Here is an 18,569-nt window from a genome sequence, read left to right as displayed (position 1 = left end):
ATTGTTTTTATACTTTCTTCATTTTCATAGTTTCTTTTTCTCTGTTAAGAACTTCCATATTTCCAGGATGCCTGGGTGGCTCAGTGGTTGAGTGTCTGCCTTTGGCTCAGGGCATGATCCTGGAGTCCCAGGATGGAGCCCCGCATCAGACTTCCTGCATGGAGCCTGCTTCTCCCTCTGCCTATGTCTCTGCCTCTCTCTGTGTGTCTTTTGTGAATGAATAAATAAAATCTTTTTTAAAAAAAGAACTTCCATATTTCCATTCATTTCTATTCAGTACTAGAGGGAGTATTGTTACAGTAGTTATTTAAAGGCTTTGCTTTTTTTAAAAAAAATTTTTAATTGGAGTTCAATTTGCCAACATTTAGCATAACACCCAGTGCTCATCCTGCCAAGTGCCCCCCTCAGTGCCCATCACCTGGTCACCCCAACCCCCCGCCCACCTCCCTTTCCACTACCCTTTGTTCATTTCCCAGAGTTAGGTGTCTCTCATGTTTTGTCACCGTCACTGATATTTTCACTCATTTTCTTTCCTTTCCCTTTATTCCCTTTCACTAATTATTTAAAGGCTTTGTGTGATCTGTTGATGGTCATTTCCTCTAAAACTTTTTATATTTCTTGGGTATTTTTCATGTCAAGTAATTTTGTATTGCATTGTGGACATTTTGAATATTATATTTTGTAGACTCTGGGTCCTGTTAAAATCCTCTCAAGAATGCTGATTGTGTTCACATGTTTGGTTTAAGATTTTATTTATTTATTCATGAGAGACACAGAGAGAGGCAGAAACAAAGACAGAGGGAGAAGCAGGCTCCCTGCAGGGAGCCTGATGTGGGACTTGATCCCAGGACACCAGGATCATGACCTGAGCTAAAGGCAGAAGCTCAATCACTGAGCCATCCAGGCATCCCCACTTGTTTGGTTTACTAGGCAATCAGACCAGTTAGGTTCAGAGTTAGTAGTGTTCATGTCTGTAGGCCATGGATACAATATCTTTTGTTTTCAGAACCTTTGCATATGCTGCTTTGAGTCTCTCCCACACATGTGCCACTCAGGGCATAGTCCTAGCCTATTTTTTTCTGGTCCTCTGGCCAGAAATGAAAGGATCTCTTCAAAATTTTAGTGCTCACACCACCAAAGCACAGCCATCTGACTAGAGCCATCCTTCTGGCAAAACCAACACATAAAAAAAGGAAGAGAAAAAAATATTTGAATGACGTTTGGCCTCAGAGGCTTCTTTTGCCAGTTAGTCTGCTCAGAAAGATTGGGTATCCATAAGAGTTTTAGCCACTCCTGTACTACTCCCATGTAACCATGTGACTGAGGACTGGCCTTGGGGCAGAGGTGCTAGAGAAAAGTGGGAGAAAAAAAATGAGAAGCTCACTCTCACAGAGGTTCCATTTCTGTTTTGTTTTCCCTCCCAATCTGGCAACTTCTGTTTATTTTTCTACGTCCTTGGGCAATTGCTTTGGAATTTTTTTCCAGAATTATTACATGAGTATAGCAAAAGAGGGAGTCTTTAGTGGGCTTATTCTATTTTTGTTGGCATCAGAGCTCTCATTATTCATCTTAATGTTCAAATGTTCCCAGACTTGATGAGGGGGAGGTCCCATTAAGCTTGCTTCTGTGTGTGTGTGTGTTTTAAATATAGTCTCATCATTCTTTGAGCACTTCCTGACTTTCTAGCTCAAAATATGTTCCAGTCTTCTTATAATATTCTTGCCCTGGGCCTCATTTTTCCAAGGACTGTCTATTCCCATTTGTGCTTACTGCTACTCATGTGTTGTTGCTGTTAGGCCCTCTTAACAGAGATAGAAAATAATTCTAAGTATACACATATATACAAATATTGATTTCTATCTCCATTTATATCATCACTATTATTATTATCATTATTATCTATCTTCTCCATGAATTCATATTGATACCAGGAAAAATTAATCCAAAACCACAGGATTCATTACTTGTTTTCCTTTTCCAAGTTTTCAACTTCCTTATGCAACAGTGAGAAATTTAGTTTCTATTATCTTCAGCATACTTATATGCATATTCTATCTCAGAATACACAGGAAGTAGTTTCAGAATTGCCATTGTACACCTCTGATAAAATAAAACCTAATATTGCAATTCATTTGTTCATATTTTTCTTTAGCTTTCCATTGTGTATACAGGACAAAAATTGTGCTTTAAAGCTATACGGGTTAGGGTAATTCCTGTGCTCTCTACTCAGTATGGTTATGTTAATAATTTCAAATAGAGTTAAGTTCATTTGACTCTGTTCATGATTTATTTTAGAGTTTTCTCCCATTCTTTGTTGTTTTAATATACAGAACATTAGTACAGTTTCTGAAGTCAAAATTATCTAAGACATGTATTCAGAGAAGTATTATTCTCCCATCCCCAACTTTTCTATCCAGTTTCTACTGTCCCCCTGAAGGTAAGAAATCTCATTATTAGTTTCTTGTTTAACCATTCTGTATATATTTTTTACAAAAATAAGATGATATGTGTATATTTTTGTATTTGTCCATTTTCTTAGATAGTATACTCTATATCCTCTTCTGCATTTTGCTTTTTCACTTGATAATATATGCTGGAAATGACTCTATATTGGTTAAGAGAGAACTTTCTTATTCCTGTTAATAGTTTCATGGTACTCCATTATGTGTACATTCTATAGTAAATTCAGTTAGTCTCTTTTTATGGGTACATAGGTCGTTTCAAATATGTTGCAATGACCATGTTCATATTAATAACATTATACATGCATATTATTGTTTTATGAGAGGTTTATTATCCAGGGAAATTTTTAGAGGGTGATTTGTTGGGCTACAATATAAATGCATATGTAATTTTGTTCAGTATTGCCAAATTCCCTTAATTACCGTACCACCTGGCATTCCCAGAAATAATATATGAGAACGCCTATGTCCCATAGCATTGCTGCAGTGTCATGTCAAGCTTTTGCAATTTTGCCAATTTGTATTTGCAACAACATGGATGGATCCAGAGAATATAATACTAAGTGAAATGTCAGTCAGAGAAAGATGGATGCCATATAATTTCACTCATATGTGGAAGAAACAAAACAAATGAGCAAAGAAAAAAGAGAGAAATAAAAAGGACAGACATGTAACTATAGAAAACAAACTGGTGGTTACCAGAGGGGAGGTGTGTGTGGGGGAATGGTTGAAATAGGTAGAGGGGATTAAGAGTATATGTCACGATGAGCACTGAGTAATGTATAGAACTATTGAATCATTATGTTGTACACCTGAAATTAATATAACACTGTATGTTAAATATACTTGAATTTTAAAAATAAATTAAAAACTGAGTAAAATAAAATTAATTTTGTCAATCTGATAAGTAAAAAATGGTATTATAGTGTCATTTATTTTGCATTTCTCTTATAATGATTGAAATTTAATGCTGTCATATATTTAAGGACTGCATATATCAATGTGTATATATAATTCAAATATTCACAATGTTTTTAAATGTGTTAAAAATTCACAAATGGCTGACTTCTATCTTTAGCTCTTTTTTTTTTTTTTTTGGTCCTATTGAGTGCTGGATCTTTTTACCTAAGTTTTTAAAAAGTGTCTATGTATTAGGGATATTAGTCCTTTATCTGTGATATGCATTGCAAATATTTTCTCTGAGTTTGTTATTTGTTTTGGAACTTTGCTACTTGTGCTTTCACCATGTATTATTCTAATTATTATTTTACAGATATATCAATCTTCTACTTTACCAAATCTGAATCTTCAGTCATGGTTAAAAATCCTTTCCATATACCTCATTATAGATGATTTCACATTTCTTTTCTTCCAGTACTTGTACAGTTTCATTTTTTAAAATTAGATTTCTAATCCATTTAGAGTTTGTTTTTGTATTTGGCATGTGGCAAAATCGAATTTTATGTTTTTCCAAATGACTATATTGTTAGCCAACACCACTTCCCAGTGATTTGGAATGATACTTTTATCATATATTACATATCCATTTGTACTAGGGTCTATTTCAGATTTTCTACTATATTCCCCTTGTTTGTCTATGTATGGTCCAATGATACACTTTAAATTACAAAGGCTTTATCATATGTTTAAATATCTGCTAGTGCTAGTCCTCTTTGATAGCTTTTCTCTTTTAGTTTTTTTTTCCGGCTATTCTTGCATGTTTAATCTTGTAAATGAACTTTAATATTGACTTATCTAACTCCATAAAAAAGCTTCTTGTAAAATAAGCATCCAAAAGACTCAAACATAAGACCCCAAACTGTAAAACTCTTAGAAGAAAGCATAGGGGAAAATCTTCAAAACATTCATCCTTTAAAAAAAACAAACAATTTATTCATGAGAGACAGAGAGAGAGAGAGAGAGAGAGAGAGACGCAGAGACACAGGCAGAGGGAGAAATAGGCTCCATGCAGGGAGCCCAATGCGGGACTCGATCCCGAGACTCCAGGATCACTCCCTGGGCTGAAGGCAGGGACTAAACCGCTGAGCCACCCAGGGATCCCCATATTTCTTGTTATATTTTTAAATATCTGAGCGTATTTAAATTTGTTCATTTAAAATCTTTGTCTAATAAGTCCAATGTTTGAGCTTCCCCAAGGATAGTTTCTATTAATTTCTTTTTTTATTTATTTTTAAAGATTTTACTTATTTATTCATGAGAGACACAGAGAGAGAGAGAGTCAAAGACACAGGCAGAGGGAGAAGCAGGCTCCGTGCAGGGAGCCCGATGTGGGATTCCATCCCGGGACTCCGGGATCATGCCCTGGGCTAAAGGCAGGCACTAAACCACTGAGTCACCCAGGGATCCCAAGATTCATTCATTTTTTTTTTCTTAAGATTTATTTATTCCTTGTAGGGAGCTTAATCCTGGGACTCCAAGATCACACCCTGAGCTGAAGACAGATGCATAACCGCTCAGCCACCCAGGCGTTCCTTCATAACATTCGTCTTGGCAATGATTCTATGGATATGACACCAAAATCACAGGCAACAAAAAGAATACACAATAAAAAAAATCTTCTACACAGCAAAAGAAGCCATCACTGAGTGAAAGGGCAAACTATGAAGGGGGAGAAAATATTTGTAAGTCCTATATCTGATAAAGGGTTAACCTCCAAAATAATAAGGAACTCTTACAACTCAAGTAAAAAAATTGTAATAATCCAATTAAAAAATGGGCAAAGCACTTGAGTAGACATTTCACCAAACATGATATACAAATGTATAATATGCATATGAAAAGATGCTCAACATCACCCATCAGAGAACTGCAGATCAAAACAAAAATGAAATATCACCTCACCCTGTCAGAACAGTTAATCAAAAAGACAAGAAATAGCAAGTGTTGTCAAGGATGTAGAGAAAAGGGAATGCTTGCACACTGTTGGTAGAAATATAATATGGTGCAGCTGCTGTGGAAAACAGTATGAAGGATCCTCAAAAATTAAAAATAGAACTATCATATAATACAACAATCCCACGTCTGGATATTATCCAAAAGGATTGAAATCAGAATCTTGAAGAGATATTAGCACTCATGTTTATTGCAGCACTGTTCACAGAAGCCAAGATGTAGAAACAACTGGAATGTCCATCAACAGATGAATAAAAAAAGAAAAAGAAATATATATGCATAATGGAATACTATTGAACCTTAAAATAAGAGTCTGCAGTGTATAATAACATAGATGAACCTTGAGCACCTTATGCCAAGTGAAAAAAAAAAGTTACAGAAAGACAAATACTGCATGATTCCACTTATATGAGGTATCTAAAGTAGTCAAATTCATAGAATCAAAGAGTAGAATGGTGGTTGCAGGAGATTGAGGGAAGGGAAAATAGGAACTTATCAACAGGCATAAAGTTTCAGTTAAGCAAAATGAATAAGCTCTAGGTATCTGCTGTACATAATTGTACCTGCAGTACAATAGTACAATTAAAATTAAAAATTTAAGAGGGAGATCTTATGTTAAATGTTTTTGTGACAATATACTTTTAAAAAAACGTTTTAAAATCTTGTCATTTTTATTGGAATTGAATTAACTGATATATTAATTTAGGAAGAACATGTAGATATGCTTCCACGTCTTGGCTATTGCAAATAATGCTGCAGTAGACACAGGAGTGTATATATCTTCTTGAATTAGTGTTTTTGTTTTCTTTGGATAAATGCCCAGTAGTGGAATTATTGGCTCATATGGTATTTCTATTTTTAATTGTTTAGGAAACTCTCTACTCTTTTCCATAGTGGCTGCATCAATTTACATTCTTACCAATAGTGCATGAAGCTTACTTTTTTCCCACATCCTCACCAATACTTGGTATTTTGTGTCTTTTTTTTTCTACTTTTTTTTTTAAGATTTTATTTCTTTATTCATGAGAAACACACAGAGAGAGAGGCAGAGAATAGGCAGAGGGAGAAGCAGGCTTTCTGCCAAAGGGAGACGCTCAACCACTAAGGCACCCAGGCATCCCTATTTCTTGCCTAAAATTTTGATTCTGGCTGTTCTGACAGGTTTAAGGTGAAATCTCATGGTAGCTTCGATTTGCATTTTTCCTATGATTAGTGATGAGCATCTTTTCATTTGCCTGCCGACCATCTGTATGTCTTGTTTGAAGAAGTGTCTCTTCAGGTCTATTCAGGTAGTCTCAGATTATTCCATTTGGGAAATTACCTATTTTTTTAATGCTCCAAATTGATTTGCATATAAATCTACAAAGTAATCTCATAATTTAAAAAATGTATTTTGCCTCAGTTGTTATTCTCCTTGTCATATTTTATACATGCTTTCTTCCTTATTTAAAGTTAGCTGATGATTTTTTATTTAATTTTTTTAGAAGCAAGAATTTGATTTATTCATTAGGTATATTGTTTTTTTAATGCTGTAGTCAATTTCTGTTTTTCTCTTTAGATTTTTCTTCTTTGTGCTTTTTTGGTTTACTTTATAGTTTTTTTTTCAAAGTTCCTTTGCTGGAAATTTAATTCATTTGTATGCTTTCATTTTTACATAAACGTGATTAGGGCTACGATTTTTCCACTGTTCACTACTTCAAGTATATTGTATAGATTTTGATATGCAGTGTTTATGCTGTCATATTTCTTTTTTAAAAAAAGATATTTATGTATGTATGTATGTATGTATGTATGTATTTGAGAGAGAGAGAGAGAGAGACTGAGCAAGAAAGTGAGAGAGAGAAAGCACAAGTGAAGGGAAGAGGCAGAGGGAGAGGGAGAAGCAGACTCTCTGCTGAACAGGGGGCCGGATTCAGGGATTGATCTCAGGATTCTGGGATCATGACCTGAGCCAAAGGCAGACGGTTAACCAACTGAGTCACCCACGTGCCCCAATGCTGTTATATTTCTAAAGAAATCTGTAATTTCAGTTTGCATTGCTCCTGTTGATCAAGACTTGTTTAAAAATTTGTTATACCTTCAAGATGAGATGGTCTTTAAACTTTTGTTGTTAATTTTTCTAATGTTATTGCCTTTTTATTAGAAAGTACTTTGGATAATATTTTTATTTTTCTAATATTTTCTTTGCAGCCTAGTATATTAATTTTTGTGAGTGTTCCACATGCACTTACAAAGACGGCATACTTTCTTTGATAAGGTTATAAGGCTCAACACACCTCCATAAGATCTACATCCTTTTTATTTTTTTGCCCAATTTTTCTTATACTATGTTGTGTTAAAATCTTCCATTAGTAGAATGTATTCATAAATGTGTCCTTCCACGTTCTTTTGTTTTTGCCTTATAAAGGACATTGCTGCATTATTAGTGGCATAGATATTCTTAACTGCTATATCTTTGTTGTTAATTGTGTCTTTTATCATAAATAAACATCTTTCTTTTTTACTCTCATTGCTGTTTTCATTAGAAATTTATCTTGTTAGATATCAAACCACAATTTCTATTTTCTTATTTTTTCCATTTACTTGGTGCACTTTTGCTCATCCCTTTATTTTTAGCCACCATGAATCACTGGGTTTTAAGAGTTTCTCTTGTATACAGAATATAGTTGGGCCTTTCTTTTTAAGCTGAATTAAAAATCTTTCATTTCTAATCATGTTTTAGGTTCATTCAAGTTTATTGCTGTTACTGATACATTTGTTTTCCTCTGTCATATTACATCATGGTATAATGTTGAGGGCATTAATCTTATATTTTCTTGTGTTTCTTCCTCTGATTTTGTTTTTTTTTACTCTTTTGTTAATTATATTTCTTTTGGGGTGTTGGAATTTTTGTTTTTTTTTGTTTTGGTGGCTAATTTTAATATCACATTTGTATCATGTTGTATTTATATCATGTTTAATGCCCTTAAGCCACTATTTTCTTATTCAATCTATTACTTTCGGGTTTGCCAGTTTTTTATGGTATCATTTAACTCCCACCTTTTGTTTATTGAAAATCAGTAGAATTATTTTACTTTCTTTTTCCATTTTCTTCCTAATTTTAGTTGCATTCTTCTAATTTTTTAGAGTTTATAACACCTAATAGATATTATATAACATATAACATTATTCTTCTACCCTTATACCACTTTATTTTTTGTCTTTTTTTTTTTAAGATTTTATTTATTTATTCATGAGAGACACAGAGACAGAAAGAGGCAGAGACACAGGCAGAGAGAGAAGCAGGCTCCATGCAGGGAGCCCAATGTGGGACTCGATCCCGGGTCTCCGGGATCACACCCTGGGCCAAAGGCAGGCGCTAAACCACTGAGCCACCCGGCTGCCCTTATTTTTGTCTTAGCTTTAAAATTACCCATATTAAATGTTCATCATCAGCCTTTTGGATGAAATTTTCCCAATCATTCCTTTGTTAGTTGAATCTCGTCCACTATTTAATTTCTTCCAAAGGGCTTATGGATTCAGAATTCTCTGAGTTTAGAGACGCCTGGGTGGCTCAGAGGTTGAGCATCTGTCTTCGGCTCAGGGCATGATCCTGGAGTCCCAGGATCAAGTCCCACACTGGGCTCCCTGCATGGAGCCTGCTTCTTCCTCTGCCTGTGTCTCTGCCTCTCTGTGTGTCTCTCATGAATAAATAAAATCTTTTAAAAAAATTATCTGAGTTTAAAATGAATTTCAACTTTTTATAGTCTTGATAGCTAGCATGTCTGGATGTAAATAGCTTCTTTTCAAACTTTGAGTATGTTTTTCTACCTTTTAATTTAAGATATACTTTACATACAGTAAAATTCACTCTTTAAAAACTACACACTAGAATTTATAGTTTTTCAAATTTTGAAATAACCACCACACAAGATATACCAAAATAAATACCCCTTTTCAGTTATCTCTTGCTTTCAATTTCTGGAAATTAGTGATCTGTTCTCTTTCTTTATAGATTTGCCTTTGAAGGAGTGTCTTACAAATGATTAACTTTTTGAGAAATATTGCTTCACTATTGCTTTGCTTTATTTTTGTTCATTGTGAGGTCAGCTGAATTCTCTTGCTCCTGTAAATTATTCTTTATTTTTACCTGAAATCCCTGAGGATTTTTTCTTTTTTTTTTTTAAGATTCTATTTATTTATTCATGAGAGACACACACAGAGAGAGAGGCGGGGGGGAGGGCAGAGACACAGGCAGAGGGAGAAGCAGACTTCATGCAGGGAGCCTGATGTGGGACTAGATCCCAGGACTCCAGGATCACGCCCTGGGCTGAAGGCAGGCGCTCAACTGCTGAGCCACCCAAGGGTCCCGGATTTTCTCTTTATATTTAAAATTAGAAATAGAATTGTCATATGGTCCAGTAATTCCACTACTGGGTATTTAGCCAGAGAAAATGAAAACACTGAAACTAAATGAAAACACTATACATACATCTATGTTATATCTATGTTATATCTATGTTATATCTATCTATCTATCTATCTATCTATCTATCTATCTATCTATCTATCATCTATCTATATCTATATCCCTATGTTTATTGCAGCATTACTGGAAGCAACCCAAGTGCCCACTGATAGATGACTGAAAAAAGAAAGTGTGGTATATTTAAACTATGGAATATTACTTAGGCAAAAAAAAGAATGAAATCTTGTAATTTGCAGCAATATGGATAGACCTAGAGGGTGTAATGCTAATTGATGTCAGTCAGAGAAAGTCAAATACTATATGATTTCACTCATTTGCGGAACTTAAACAAAACAAAGAAAGAAAGGGACAATTTTTTAAAAAACAGACTCAAATACAGAGAACAAGCTTGTATTTGCCAGAGGGGAGGTGGTGAGGGGATGGATAAAATAGATGAAGAGGAGTAAGAGTGATATTATCTTGATGAACACTGAGAAATATATAGAATTGTTGAATCATTATATTGTACATCTAAAACTAATACAACACTGTATGCTAATTACACTTGAATAAAAAAATAAAATGTGGGGGGATCCCTGGGTGGCTCAGTGGTTTAGCTCCTGCCTTCGGCCCAGAGCGTGATCCTGGAGTCCCGGGATCGAGTCCCGCATCGGGCTCCCTGCATGGAGCCTGCTTCTCCCTCTGCCTGTGTCTCTGCCTCTCTCTCTCTCTCTCTCTCTCTCATAAATAAATAAAAATCTTTAAAAAAAAAAAAAAAATAAAAATAAAATGTGGAAGGCATAGAGTAAAGGGATGGCAGAAAATGAAAAAAAAAATGAAAAACCTCTCTAAAATCAATAGATTTGATTTGAATGCCCAAATTTTATTGTGATAAAGTGACCCTGCACTTATATAATTAGTAATTTGTTACCCACCCCATCACCTTGGGGGTGATCAAACCAAGCAAAAACATCAGTTGTAGGCTCTATAAAGAAGAATAGCTGTTATTTAGTGCTTATCACATACCAAACATTTAATCTGCCAACATTTAAAAAGATTACTTAAAATGTATTTATTAAAGATGATGAACCTCACTTTCCTTCTTTGTTTAAGAGATGAAACTAGGTATGTGTACCGCCCAGAACATAGATGTGAGAACATGTTTCTATCACGGTCCCATTGTGTACATTAAGGCAACTGTCATTGCTTATAAGTGAGACTGAGCAATAGAGTATATGTGTATGATTTTAATGTATTATAAAATGTCATTTTTGTTTTTTGAAGACTCTGTTATGGATTTATTTAATAAATATGATGTACACATCCAATTCTTCTGTCACACAATTTGCTTTTTTCTTCATTTTTCAAATGATGTCAGTAAAATGATGAACTGTATGAGTGTTTACTATATACTTGACACAAATTTAGAATATAATCTGATATTAAAAAACTAATAAAATTGTACTTACCATAAAGAATTGCAAGCAGAGACAGTGGCATGACAAGTAGTCCCACTAGCATATCAGCAATGGCTAGGGACATTAGGAAGTAATTGGTGGCATTGTGCAGTTTCTTTTCCAAGCTTACTGCCATGATAACGAGAATGTTGCCACCTATTGTCAAGATTATGATGATGACGATTGAAAGTGCTGGCCAGTTTTGTACCCCGTCTGGGAATTTGAAGCGTCCACCATCGGAGGTATTGAAAATGTCAGTTACTAGAGCTGCAACAGGGCTCACAGAAATATCGCATTGCCAAACCAGTAGGCCAATTAGGTGCACACTGAAAATTAAGAAAAAAAAATCAGGTACATATTATATGGCTTATACCCAATTAGTTGCTTATACCAAACAATTGCTTTTCCTTCAGCCACCCTTATCACCATCATCATGATTTCTACTCCTTTAATTAAATCTCAATATTTCTTTTTTCTACCCAAAGAATATTTTTATTGGGTGCTTATTATGAGTCAGGCATTTAGTTTATGGAAACATATATCTATTTATATATATATATAAAGTAAAAATTATATCTATTATAAAATTACATATATAAATATAATCTCATTTGATCACGTGCAACAACCTCATGAGGTCAGTATTGGTTTATATCCATTATGCAAATGAGGAGTCTGAAGTTCAGAAAGGTTAAGTAATTTTCTCAAGGCAGCATAGCCAGTAAGGGGCAAGGTCAGGGTCCAAATTCAGGTCCCACTGATTTCAAAGCCTATGTTTTAGACTGTTACTTTATACAGGCAATATGAAACCACAGTATTGTTTGATTTGCTGTAATGGTCTATTTTTATATTTTTAAAATATTAATTTCTTCTAAGTATCTTCTGAGACAACTGACAACAGAATGAAAGGAGATTTTCCTTTAAGTATCCAGTACCCTGATCAAGAAAATTGGACCATTTCCTTTTTTAATCCAAAGCTGAGAAAGAATAAGTTGTCATCAAACAAACTTCAGACAAGATGTTAGGAGAGGCACAGTGGGTTTTGGCAATAGTGCATATGCATTTTTTCTAGAACTCTTCTTACCTCCTCACAGCTGCAAAGTGACTTTATGTTGATCCATACATATTAATATGTGTGCTACAAATTTTCCTTCTATCTGACCCTCTCCTTGTTTCTTTCTTATGTTTTCTGGGCCCTATTCTAGGCTAGAAAATGATTGATTTGTGTGATGATTAATTCCTGTGGGTTTGCTGCCTTTCCTGTGCTGGATACAAAATCTCTCAAGTCATTAAAGTGTGCATTTCTCATGATGGTACTTTCGTAGACTCTACTAGTAGGTATGTCAGGCCAGGTGGCAAAATAATGTAAGAGAAGTGGTCATAGTTATGTTTTGTACATCCCAAATTAACTTCCCCCCATGGAGATATGAGATTTATTAAGGTTACATACATTAAGTGTCCTCTCTAAGTGTATGTTCCTAAAGTATCTAGCAAAATGAACATTTATGTTCATTAATAAAATAGATAAGAAAGACAAGCATATTCACCATTTCCTGCCTAAAAGCAAGGATTATAATCCAAGAATGACTGTTTTTTGTGTAGTCTATGTTCAATAAATAGTTATTTTATAAATATTAAGCAGCAACTATACCATACATAGTGGTTCTGAAAGCTTGTTATTATTTGTAAAGGAGGAAATTTTCTCTGCTTGTACGAATATGTCCTGAATAATTTTTTTTTTTTTGCAAGACTGTTGAAGTAAGAGTTTTTCTGGAATTGGGGAGATTGAACATATGACATTATAACATCCAGAGTCTGAGTTCCTCCTATAAATGCTTTTATTTCATGATCTTATTCACTTTTTCTTTGAACTAAAAATGTTCCCTTTATGCAGCGAAAATATGTGTGTGATTTGAATAATTCATCATTTATTACCAATCATTAGAGGAATTTACTGTAGTAAAACTGGATGATTATGATTATTGTAGTGATATTGTATTTATAATATTATACACATGTACATACATACACACACTATACTTTCTAAATTTAAACTGGAACACTTGTCCTGAAAAATTATTAGCATTTTAAAATTCGAGTAAAATATTGTAATAACTTTCTGTAGTATTTACAAATTATTTCTCTTAGTATCTTGGTAATATACTTTTATATCTTTTAAGATAATGAAGAAATCATGAAAATATTTTGACATGCTCATTCTACAAAAGATAGAAAACTAATATTTTAGACATTTTGCTTAAAATAACTTCCTTATTCGTCAAAGTTACCTGATATTCTAAGCAACATGCACAGGGTGCCATACATAGTAGTTTTTATCAAATAATCAGTAAGTTCTATTTCCTGGAACATAAAAAATAAGCTAAAATAATATATTATTAAAAAAATCTATGTCATAAGTAATCTGTGACTAATGTGAGTAGAAATTATTAAAATAAAAGACCAAATAAATAGAAGCAAGTTATTTGCTCTCAGCTTTGATTATTTTGTCACTATATTTGTTGCATTTAGCATATGGTCAATTTCCTAACTTCATGAACTCAATGATGTTTTGACCAGTCACTTAACTTCTCAGAGCATCAATTTCTTTATCTGTACAGCAAGGATGATCTCTATCATGTGATTGATTATTGGGAAAACTAAATGATATATATAAAGTCCTGAAAATTGTAACTTTGTCACAGTAGGCCCTCAGTGAATATTGGGGCTTACCTTCTTTTTGTCTTCAGAGTTAAACAAAGATATTTTATGATAACTATATCCTGACTCATGTATTTCACAATTGGTGATGAATTTAAGTTCTGATTTTATTTTAGTAAGATATCTATTTATGCAAAATGAAGCTCAGACAGTAATTTTAAATCTAGGTCTTTTCTGGCCTACCCGATGAAAAACGTGTCCTTCTGGCATTTAAAAAATTTCTGGTTTAGATTAGCTGATGATTATCTCAGGTAGTCCCACAAGAGTTTATGCTCATAGTAAAATGTTGCATCTTCAACTGTCAGTTATAGAACCACAAATATATTTATTCTTAAACCTAGAGAATAAGGTCCTAACAGAATATGCATCCAACTTCAATTTTCTTTTTCTTAAAATATTTTATTTATTCATGAGAGACACACAGAGAGAGGTGGAGACATAGGTAGAGGGAGAAGCTCACAAGAGATTGTGAGCACGAGCCAGCGAGTGTAGGAGTGGGGGAAGGGCAGAGGGAGAAACAGACTCCCAACTGAGTAGGGAGCCCTATGCAACTCAATCCCAGGACCCAGGGATCATTACCTGAACCAAGAGCAGACACTTAACTGACTGAACCAACCAGGAGTCCTCCAGCTTCAATTTTCTAAGAAAGTTGTGAAAACATCAAAGTCCTTTTATATTTCTCTAAAAATGATAGGGGGTGCCTGGGTGGCTCAGTCCCTTAAGAAACTGCCTTTGGCTCAGGTCATGATCTCAGGGTCCTGGGATCAAGACCCATGTTGGGCTCCTCTCCCTTTGCGCCTCCTCACCACTCGTGCTCTTTCTAATAAATACATTTTTAAAATCTTTAAAAATGATAGAGGAATGCAGGATAAAATCATATGTAAAAAAATACATGAAACTCTATTGGACAATTATCAGTTTTAAAATTTGAGTGTCTTATTATGGGGTAGGGAAACACTTCAAGTGGTTATCTTGCTATCTCTGCTGGCCAGATATACTTTTAATTTTCATGAGAGTCCATGAGACAAATACTAAACTAATGGGGAAGCTTATAGAATCTAAATATATCTATTGTGAATTATAAAATCATGTTACTGAGAAGATACTGAAAGAGTATTTACTTCAGTTTCCTGGTTTCAACTCAATTGAATTTAATAAATTCCTATTGGGCAAAGTATGGGCAAAGTATTCTATGGGCAAAGTGCCATCACAATTTTTATTAAAGTTCAATCCTATTTTCTATAGTTTTGTAATGGAGAATTGGCTACATTATAATTTAACCTAGCTACTAATATTTACATGCTCGGTGGAATATATACAGTCCTTCTACAAAAGAAGAATAATTTCAGTCTTGCTCCTAAAGCCTAAATTAATTGTTATTAAGCCCACGGAAGTCTCATAAAATATGTACACAAAACCCACAATTTCTCTCTGAACAATTCAACCAATTTATTCATTGCTACTAAATGTTTAATGAACAGATAATTTTATATTCTTAGGAGATAAACAAAATGATAAGTTGATTTAAAACTCTGTACATTTTAAATGTACTGTGTTTTTGCAGGCATATGACAAGGGCATTTTTAGAAGAGATGGATTACCATCCATCCAATGTAGGGCTGGATCCCAAGACCCTGAGATCATGACCTGAGCCAAAATTAAGGGTCAGTTGCTTAATTGACTAAGCCACCCAGGTGTCCCTTCTCTGCCCTTCATCCTTTCCTTTTCCTGTCTGTTCTTGTTCTCTTGGAATCACACATCATCGAGATTATTATTCCCACAATGTATAATGACATCCAAGACGGGCTATAGTGGAGCATATTGCATATTGCGAACGATCCAGTGTTGGTGTACTTTATACTACTCCATAAACTTTTTCCTGGGTGAGCTTTTTTACAGGAATCACAGAGGAGACTGTAGAAACAAGGTGATTCAGGGCTTCTCAAATGTAACTGATCAGAATGTACAGAGCGCTGCATCTTTTTTTTCCATGCCCCATTCCTCAGAGTGGGTCTGGAAGAAACCAACCCAACATTTTATTAAGTTACAAAGAAGATATACCTGGATTAGATTACATTTCGGATTGCTCAGTACCTGAATCCAATTCTTATCACCTTTATGTGACATTCTATTGACCTTAACTACTGGGTCATTTTATCAAGATGGCATTGACAAGATGGCATTGTTTTCCTCTGTTGAGATACACCACCCAACTTCTACTCCCTGACTTCTGACCTATTCTTTTGCAACTTCAACTATTCTTTATAAAATCAGAAACTTCTAAAGACCTTTTATGCTCTTGGCTGTTTAGTCTGTGCAAGAAGGAAAGGAAAGAACCTTTCTCATTTCTACATTTTAGCCATGGAGAAAGCAGTCATGAATGTTGGAATTATTTTTGAATTTAGGATATTATTGCCATATTAATTATTTATTTTAACACATGAACAGTTCTGTTTAATTGAAGTCTAAGTTATAGGGGTTTTTCCACACTCATTTTTGAACAGGGAACACCATAATATTAGTCTGTGGGGTGCAAGTCATTTATGCAAATTGAGGCAAACAGCAGAATGATAATATAAAAACTTTTTTAGCATTTTTTGAGCAAGCTACCATAAAAAGTTATCTTTTAAAAAATAATAAGTAATAACATCCTTACAGGAACGAATGCACCGCTTTCCTCAGGTTCACCATGATTGCTTTGGTGTTAAGCAACCAAAGTTTAAAATTGAGAAGAGGAAATTTAACAGATTGGATTCATGATTCCATCCTTTCTGGGGAGAGAAAAAAAAAGAAAAAGAAAATTAGTCAAAAGTCCAAATAACTTGCATAACAGCCAATTAAATAACCTTAAATATATTTATTAAGTGATAAACAATCAGTACAGCATTTAGCAAACAGGTAAGCACGTTATATCATATAAGTGATAAAAGATGGCAGAGAATATATTTTTCATTTATTTACCAATATACAACCATCCTAGTTTTTTTTCATTTTTTCTTTTTAGTTTTTCTAAAATTTCTTGTACATACTTTATTTATACAGGACTTCAACTAAACCTTCTCTTCTTAGAGTACACATAGCTTCAAATCAGTATTTTGGGAACGAAATTAAGAAGATAAGCTTCTTGATTTACAAACCGTTTGGGAAAAGTTTGTGATATAATAATTCAGTAACATGTATAAAATACAAAGGTTTCATCTTCTAAGAACACGGAAAATAAAATAAGTTGTAAATATTTCTATTAAGTGAACATATTTTGTATAATATTTCTAATTTATTTTCTTCAAAGTGAAGCAATTTACATTAACAGAGTTCTATACTTTTGCATTGACTAACAATATTCTCCAGAGGGCAGCACCAACTTTATATGAAAATAAATGAGTTAATCAAGTTTACTATATTAAATATAGCAATCACCCTATGTACCAGCTTGTTAGTATACAACAGATAATACGTTACAGTTGGCACATGGAATAATGCTAAAAATGCAAATAAAACGTCAGTTGTACTAGATGACGAAAACAAAAACCTTAATTTCTTGTATTGATTAAAATAAAGAACGATGCATCTTAAAGGTACAGGAAGGAAACATGAAAACTCTCCAAACAACTTATCAAAGAATTTCAGAGTGAATACCTTCAATTATTCAAGGAGTTATTTTTTGCATTGCAAAACCCCACCAAATGTCTCCTTAGCCAATTATTTACCACTTAGCACTCACTATACTCAGTATGCTAAAATGTTGCTCAAGAGTAGACTGGATGCAAATTTGCTGAGAATCTCTGCTGCGCTCCTTTGTGGCAATAACACCTTCACAGAGTGGCACTTGTCACTGTCATTCTCTACACTGACACTGAATACTCACTGTGAATTCTAGTGATTAATGTAGAAGCCTTTCCTTTTTTTTCTGCCTAGAGATTCCTAACAGGGAAGAGAGTGGGTAAACCTCTCTGTTCTCTATCTTGGTTTTCTCTATCTTCAATCTTATGGTTTTGATTATACTCTCTTCCCACACCAGACATCTAAATGAATTCTTTTCTGGGATCACAGGTTCTTCCAAGAGTCAGGATTGTGATGTTGGGTTTGTATGCAGTGGGCTGTCAACGCGAAAAATGTAGTTGCAGTGGGGGAGGAGGAGAAAGAGACCTGAATAGCTTGAGAACATGGAGTAACATTGAACAGTCATCTGTTTTAATTTGAAAATATGTTCAAGGAATGTGATAAACATGTGTGGATAATCTCTTCCAATGTTTTCTAGTTCCTCTTAGAAATTTGGAAATATAATTCTACTGGAACAAATTGCGGTTCCCTATGTTTCCCATTTCATTAATGGTCCTATAATTCTAGTCATTTAAGCTACAAATTTAATTTATTCTCTCTTCTTGTCCCTTACCTCTCAGTTGTGAGTTATATCAGTGTTACCTACACAAAAATCTACCTCAAAACCAACCCTTTCACTACACTAATGCATAAAAGTATGGCCTCCAGCATCCAGAAACAAAATATTCTATGTGAGAGATAGAGTAACATTTGCCAGATCATTAGAACATTTTTATCCCATAAAATGCTACC

At 34.2% G+C, this 18,569-nt stretch overlaps 1 protein-coding gene across 1 annotated transcript in view; it reads right to left on the bottom strand.

Annotated features, from left to right (window-relative positions):
• HTR2C (5-hydroxytryptamine receptor 2C) overlaps positions 1 to 16,688 on the bottom strand; it is a 165,327-nt gene extending 148,639 nt beyond the window's left edge. The window contains 2 exon segments of the mRNA NM_001006648.1: positions 11,292 to 11,605; positions 16,654 to 16,688. Of these exon segments, the coding sequence (NP_001006649.1) occupies positions 11,292 to 11,605; positions 16,654 to 16,688 (349 nt within the window).
• Between the last annotated feature and the right edge of the window lie 1,881 nt (positions 16,689 to 18,569).

Source organism: Canis lupus, chromosome X, assembly GCF_011100685.1.
Source record: "Canis lupus familiaris isolate Mischka breed German Shepherd chromosome X, alternate assembly UU_Cfam_GSD_1.0, whole genome shotgun sequence".
Taxonomy (NCBI): Eukaryota; Metazoa; Chordata; class Mammalia; order Carnivora; family Canidae; genus Canis; species Canis lupus.
Note: the sequence above shows the minus strand (reverse complement) of the source record. Positions and strands in the feature narration are given on the sequence as shown.